Raw genomic sequence first — 8,008 nt, forward strand, 5'->3', positions numbered from 1 at the left:
GAGGATACCATCATAAGAACTATAAAAAGCAGCCCCCCTCTGGATGGAACAATTAGAAAACAGCACCTGTTGCTCTGGGGTAAGCCAACAGGGCTGGATAGACCCCCCACTCACCTCTTGAACTAGACGCAACCTGCACAACCACATGCAGTGGACTTGCCTGCACCTGAGGAAAGTTGGCTTAACCCAATGGCACAGAATGAATGAATGAATGAATGAATGAAAATCGCTGAGTCGTGTCCAACTCTGCGACCCCATGGACGGTAGCCTGGCAGGCTCCTCTGTCCATGGAATTCTCCAGGCCAGATTACTGGGGTGGGTAGCCTTTCCCTTCTCAAGGGGATCTTCCCAACCCAGGGATCGAACCCACCAGGTGTCCTGCATTGCAGGCGGATTCTTTACTGTCTGACCCGCCAGGGCTCAGAGCACATAACTTATCTGGAGAAGGGGGAGAGGAGGCAGACTTTTAATAACTGCTTTTATCACCAGGTTAAGTCACGTAGTTAAAAGGAGTTAGAAATTTCTGAAAGGATATTACTGTTTTTTGTTTTTCATTCTTACATAAATAAGTATCTGGTACTTCACTAGAACACTACTGTTCTATAGGCCCTGGCCAAAAAAATACAATCCCTGGTTGTCTCCAGCCCACTGGGAAAGAAGCCACGCGCAGAACATGAGGCCTCTAAAAGAGGACACAAGTCAGGGTGAGTCAGGGCCTTTGATAATCTCAGAGCCACCAGCCAGATTCCAAAGAGGGAGCTCAAGTGGTTTTTCTGGGACACTCTACTTGAATTATTGTTCAATTACTCAACACAATAGATCTTCAAAAGAGAACAATTAATTAACATGATAAGGAGGTGACTTCATTCTTTGGACTGTATGTCATAATTGTGTTCTGACAGCCTTAACAAAAACAGCCTCCATCATTTGCAGGTATGAAGATAATTCTCCACCAGGCTGTTTATTTTTGCTGGAAGACAGTAAGAGATTGACAGTCTATAAATGACACTTTTTTGTTTTTCATTTATTATGTTTACAGGCTTCACTGCTTGAGTCAAGATTAGGCTTGTTAAATGGTTAAAGGAAAGTTTATTAAAGCAGCTTTCTAAAATATGTATATATTTTATTTTAGAATAATAAAGTACATGAAGAGAAGTTTTCTGGTTTGTTCATAATCTGTCAAAAATTGAGTTATTTTGCTGACGTGGTAACTCACTTGAGGACCTCGCCACTTCTGAAAATGCCATATACCTACCCACCTGCTTCTTCAATGTGTCCAAGCACCTGACAGACTTGATCAGAGCTGAAGCAGCAAGCGACTGACCGCTCTTGAGCAACAGCTGCTTTCCTGGGGCTATAGCTGACTGTGCTAGGAAGCAGCCATGGAGCAAGGCAGCACAGGCAGATGAAAAAACTTTCTCTTTAAAGGCAACGTACTCAAATGGCTCTCTGGCATAGCTAATTTCTATTATCACGTATTAGCTTATATATGATCCCCTAAGCTTAATTTTTTTTCTTAAGAGGCTGATTGCACTGACTTGTTGAGAACGGTGTACAACTTACTTTTAGTAAGATGCTGACTGCACAGGCCGTGGCAACCAATCCACTTCCTATAGTGAAGCTCTTCCTCTTCTGAAGTTCATGCTTGATGGTGGCCATCCTGAGGAAAAACTGCAAAGCCTCCTCCAATTTGGAATTGGTCTGTAGTGAGAGGGGGCATATACAGAACTCCTGGGCGCCAGTGGGGAAGGAGGTGCTGCAGACACTTAGGGAATGATCCAGAAGACAAACCAAGTGGAGGAGGAGGAAAAAGGTGCAATAGAGAGGAGTTAAGAGGGAATGAAGGAAGGAAAAGGGGCTGCTCCACCAAAAATGAGACTTACCACTGGGAAAGCTCTTCCTCCCATTTGCCCTCCCCAGCTCTTAGCTCCAGGCTGGAGCCCAGCATCCATGGGGAGTTCACAGGCCCCAGGCCAGAAGGTCCAGGCGCGCAGTACCTCGGCCCACCTTCAGATGGATGCAGAGCCAGCCTCCCCTGACCTGCAGGCATACCACCAGCCCGCAGGGAACACGGAGTCAACGCCAGGAAACAGAAATTCACTCCCACAGCCCCCCATTCTCCCACAGGTGCACGTGACTCCCGCAGCCCAACTCCGGCTCCCACGCAAGAGGAAGAGGAAGATGGAGAAAGCTGGCAGAAGCTCAGAGGACAGCCGCTGGCTATTGAGGCTGTGCGAGGCGGCGGCCAGCCCGCGCACAGCTCGCGGTGCCAAGGACCCCTGGAGCGGGCGCTGGCCACTCAGCGCTGAGGCGGCGCGCCCGCTGCCTGCCACCTGTGTGGCCTGCAGGCTGAGGCTTCTGGCCGGCGGGCTTCAGAGGCTCACTGGGCTCCAAGCGCACGGGGTGAAGCAGGCACGCTGAACCAAAAGGCCTCGGCCATCACACACAGCATTCCTTGCCCAGAATCCAGCTACAGGGGAGCCCAAGTCAATTTATTTTTAACAAACCTTGTCTAAATGTATAGGATAAGTAAGGGCTTTTGATTCTTGATTCAGAAAGTTCCTCTGGAGAATGGAATGGCTACTCACTCCAGTATTCTTGCCTGGAGAATCCCATGGACAGAAGAGCCTGGCGGGCTACAGTTCTTGGGGTCAAGAAGAGTCACGACTGAGAGACCAACACTGTCACTTTCACTTTTTCACTGGGAATTTTTCACCAGGGCTGTGGGAGAAAGGAATCTCAGGGCTACTTTTTACCACCCACAAATACGAGCTGAAGTGAAGTAGAAAAAAATTTTAAACCCTCTCTATGCAAGAGATTTTTTAAGTGAGATGCAAAACTAAGACTTTGATCAGGGCAGTGCTAATTGATAACCATAGACACAACTGATAACCATTTCTACAACTCATTATTTATGAAGTCTGTTAAATGTAGAATATAATAAAATCCCCCCTCATTCCTTACTTCTCCCACCACATTCTACTTGACTGTTTTCTAACGCACTTGTGAATCATAAAACATAATACACATCTGACAAATTCTTTTATAAAATGCAGGGCAGTGTTTCTCAACCTTTTTATTTTCATTGTCTTTTCCTCAAAAGCTTTTTCAGACATTATCCCTAATAGTTCAGCTCCCTCACCCGTCCCCACATCGTCAAATTAAGTATTATAGAATGAGATTTTTGTCTGGTAGGCCTGAACTTTGGCAAGTCAAACCTTTGTAATATCAAAGACTTTTCACCAACCTCCTACCCAAGAACTAATTTTCACCCCTTGGGACAATAATGGTCCAGTTGAGAACACACAATGTAGAGCAATTTTATTCCCTAGAATATTCCCTGTAGAAAGTATATTTTGCAGCTTTTTTTTTTTTTTTAATCTCTGCAAGGTTTTCCTAAAATGAAGTTTTAATTTGGTATACAAGAGGAACTTTAAAAAATAAAAAGACAAACCCACATTAGACTCCCCTCCTCCCCATCCTAATGAAACTCTCACTCACGACCATATTTTGTACATTCAAGGGAAGAGGTGAAAAAAAAGGAAAGAGAACAAAATAATGGGAAACCAACCACATTCTGTAGTAGATGACTGAAAGCTATTAAATAGCAAGAATAACAAGAGAGTGAACCGTAATTCTCTAACCAAATGGGTTTGCCTCCACTAGAGCCATGTAAGTCCTCAGGGCCTGTATATATGCCTTCTAATTTTCCCACTGATCCTGTCCTAATTTATAAATTACCTTGGTCCTGATTTTTCAGTTTTTGTTTCATTGTCTATTTCCTATAGCTGCCTTAAATTCTTTGTGGAATCAAGGAAATATATATTTTCGTATGAAGCACATGTACTCCTAACATTGGACACCAAGAGGGAGCTACCAGTTGACTGTTTCAAGCATCCATCTATAACCAGTTAGATGAGGTACCCTAAATCTCCCTGTGAGATACTTGAAGGCAGAAATCATGTCATACTGACCTCATAACCATAATACAGCAAGCAGAGTAGTAGTTTGCTAAATTAATAACCTGGTCTAAACTCCCTGTGTGGTATTTTAACAGTGGGACCAAATCAACTATTTGAGTTTATATTAATTGCTATAATACTTGCAGGGTGAAGATACCTCATTTAATTTTTTTAGGCCATAAAGTTTTATTTCTATTTTCCTTCTGATATACATTGATATTAATTGTAATGATTATATGTAAATGCATGAAGTTACTGAAGCAATATAAAGTGAATATGCTGATGTCTTAATGGAATAAAGCACAAGATGAAATTTCAATACTAGAAATCCCATTGTTTTATGAGAAGAATCATAAGCTCTGTATAAATGGACTATTATACATATTCTAATAAACCTGAAGCCAACTTTTACATTTATGACACATTTGTACAGGTTGAGCCCATTAGAATAGAGCTATAAGAGATTCCTAAAGGGGAGAAATTCTTTACCATTTCCTTTTTCTAGTCTTGAGAGACTGGAGTTATGTCATAGGTCCAATATTCTTTTTATTTTTTACAGATCAGGTGAGAATACTTTCAAAATATAAATATACAGCCTACTATCTTCTGTTCTCTAAAACACGGAACATTAAAAAGTTTTAAAATTTCAGGTCTTTTTGGACATTCCAAAGTGTGCTTGCACTCTTCTTTAAAAGGGCCTCCTCCTCAGAATTCAAGTTAACTTTCACAACATCTGAGACACCATTTCGTCCCAAGACACAAGGGATACTGAGAAAGATTTCTTCTTTTATTCCATATGAGCCCTAAAAGGCAAAATTAGGTTATTATTCAGTAATGTGATATGGAAAAGCTGCTACGCAAGAGAGCTTCAGAATTAGAATATACAGAGAGAATATGGAACTCAAGAAGAGTCACTGAGGGCAGTGGAGAGCATACCACCAAAAGCATCCTAATGTCTTAAGACCATGTAAGAACTTGTGTTTAATGACACAAAGAACATTCCAGAGGACTTCAAAGGAACAAAGAAAGGCATTGTCTACTTTACCCCTAACCTTTGTCATATTTCTGTCTAAGGGAAAGGATGTCATGCAGTCTGATGAAGGACTATGCAGCCTGTGAGATCTAGCAGCCTGTGTTTGTTTTTTGGTGTAAAATAAGAGAACAGTGAAGGCGGAAGTAGCTAGAAAAGCTCTGCTCTGCATAATCTCTATACCAGGGGATGCCATTAAGTTTGGACAACAGGTGCTAACAGGTGGCTTCTCAAGTTTCCAGAGGTAGAGCCTAAGGGTACAAGGTCCTCTCACATGCCCAGCAGGGTTTATGTAATCTCCCTGCCAGTCACTAATGGAATGCACCCCTGCCCTCTTGGCTGGCACCTGACTTCTATCCAGGTCCTTCAATGATGGACAGGGGCATGGAATAGGTGCAGCCATGGCCACCACCCTATCCTGGGGCCATGGAACCTTCCATCAGCAACCCTGATGTTCCCTCCAACCCTGGAGCTGAAGCCAAGGCCATAGAGGCAGCTGCCAGAGCCTATTACAACCTGGGTAACTCACACAATGCCTACATGACCACACACCAGCCTCCACCTCCTCCCTGGAAGATAAGAAGACTCAGTAGATCTCACACCTCTGCCTCCCACTACCCATTGCATTTTCCTACCTCACCCCTTGGGGTTGAACATAGGGTTGGAGGCGGCAATGGGAAGGTCTTGCTCTTCCTCCAAATCTGACTGTTAAGTTACCAGGAACTAGCACAGAGCAAGGGAAGAGGCTCCTTGACTCTGGAGTGGTGCCTCCCAGCTTCCCCTGATAGCTCAGAGTCTACTGGCACTACTCAACCAAGCCTCCCTCTCACCATCTCTGGGGCTCTCCTCAGGAGCTCAGTGTTCCTGTTCCTATTCTAGTGGCCCACAGAAGGACTCCCTATCCATCTCCTCCACTGCAGTCCAACTCCCTCATTTTGGTAGCCACGTGATACTCAACCTCATGATTTCCTCAGACTAGTTACATGTCTTCTCCTGGCAGGGTTCCCCACCAGGCTCTACTCACATTCACTTCACTCTGGTCTATGCCTAGCCACGGAAGGCCACTGGCCCACCAGACTGCCAGCGCACATTCCCTTCCCAGTCACATTCCAGCTCCAGTTACACTTACCTCCTCCCACTTCCCTTTCCTGTCCGTGGTCCTTCTGGTGCTACCTCTGTGTAGCACAATGCCTTTTGGAGCTTGAACATGAGCTGCAGGGGTTGGTTGGGTGGCATCAGGAAAAAGGCTAGTGTGGCTGGAGCAGAAGCCATTCTCCTTCCCTGCTAGTGATTCAGGAATTTGTTCCCTCTACTTTCACTGTCTCTCTTCCTATAGAAAGGGCTTCTTAGAACTGGAAATGCATGTCCATCCCACTTGGGGGCTGCTGGATGGACTGGAAATAAGGGCCCTACCCTGACCTATCCCTGTGTGCTGACCATGACCTGCTGCCAGCCCCTCAGTCTACCCTCTTTCCCTTTAAGCATCATGCCTGGCTGGCAATATGACCCCTGGATGCACTGAAATTTGCTTCCTTTTCTCCTAGACTGGCCATGAAGTGAGGAAATGGTTATTTAAAGAGAATTCTCTATTTATTGACCAAAAAAAGTCAAGTTAATATAATAAATAAACTCTATTGCCAACTGTATTTGCTGAAAGTGTGAATAAAAATGAACTGGGAAAAAAGAATAACAGCATACAAGTGATTCTGCTCTTGATGTCAAATGTTTAAGTATTTCCTATAAAATATAACTCATCTATTGATTTGTTCAGTAGTGACTAAGAAATTCCCAAATTACTCAATCTTTTTTGAGGAGCCTTCATTTGATACCTAACTCTTCTTCAGGAGCCCTCTAGAGGTAATTGCTTATTCTCCCAGAGCCCCTTGTATCCTCAAAAGAGGAACAGTGTGTGGAATCACTCCCGTCTCTTCCAAATTATTAATCCCTTGCCCTCTTAAAAAAATTCCCCCTATTTTTTGAGGCTCATCTTATTTAGCTCTTCTCTTTCTAATCACCATCTCCAAACCTATTGAGTATTTCATGTTATTCATAAAAGACTCTAACACCTAATAATCTTCCCTCTCAGTTTCTGCTCTTATCCTTGGTGATGTCATTGTCCATGTGGATAAATCAACCAATTCCCTTTCTTTCCAGTTCCTTGTCTTCTTTCTTTAGTTCATGAGACCTTCTCTTCCCACCCCAAGTATCCCACTCTGAACTTTGTTATGAGATTCTTCCAACTTAAGATTCATTTCTTGGGTCCATTCTGTAACCCTTTTGCCATACTCTAAGACCCTTTGCCTATTTTAATTTTTAGCTTTTATAAATATTTCTTAAATCTTTATTAATCATTTTCTTTTGTAATTTATTCATTTGTATGTATATAATATTTAAGGGCAAAGGTCTTGAACTTGACAGTGACCCTTTAGTAGAAGGTCAAACTCATTTTTAACGTGTAGAAACCAAAACTACCTATATCTATCTCAGTCTTCCTCTCTCTCCTTAATACTCCTGAAATAAAACCCAAACCCCAATGAATTCAGCTATTTCTCCATTCCTACACTCAGATCCCTAGAGAAAAATGACACAACAAAGTTGTTAATATGTTAAAATTAATGCTTTTCAATCTCAAATGAGTCCACTTGATAGAAATTCTGCCTTGATTCTGTTAACTTCTATTTCTTATTATCTACAACGGTGATTTCAAATCTTCTCAAACATCTGACTTTTCTCTATCTCCCTTGACTTGTAGCAGATGATTTTGTCTCCTTTCACTAAAAAGATAGACATCATCAGATGCTTCCAATGCCAAACTTACAAATCTGTGATTCACTGTTTTCTTTGTTCAGTTCAGTTCAGTTCAGTTCAGTCGCTCAGTTGTGTCCGACTCTTTGTGACCCCATGAATCGCAGCACGCCAGGCCTCCCTGTCCATCACCAACTCCCGGAGTTCACTCAGACTCACGTCCATTGAGTCAGTGATGCCATCCAGCCATCTCATCCTCTGTCGTCCCTGT

At 43.0% G+C, this 8,008-nt stretch overlaps 1 protein-coding gene across 2 annotated transcripts in view; it reads right to left on the reverse strand.

The window, feature by feature from the left end:
• Positions 1–4,491: 4,491 nt before the first annotated feature.
• Positions 4,492–8,008, reverse strand: part of LOC105001992 (L-lactate dehydrogenase C chain) — a 27,375-nt gene continuing 23,858 nt past the window's right edge. For both annotated transcript variants that reach the window (XM_010858444.1, XM_010858443.1), the window contains one exon: positions 4,492–4,765. In XM_010858444.1, coding sequence (XP_010856746.1) covers positions 4,750–4,765 — 16 coding nt within the window. In that variant the 3' untranslated portion in view covers positions 4,492–4,749. The remainder of the gene's footprint in view (positions 4,766–8,008) is intronic.

This window comes from Bison bison, unplaced genomic scaffold (genome assembly GCF_000754665.1).
Source record: "Bison bison bison isolate TAMUID 2011002044 unplaced genomic scaffold, Bison_UMD1.0 scf7180017864388, whole genome shotgun sequence".
NCBI classification, from domain to species: domain Eukaryota; kingdom Metazoa; phylum Chordata; class Mammalia; order Artiodactyla; family Bovidae; genus Bison; species Bison bison.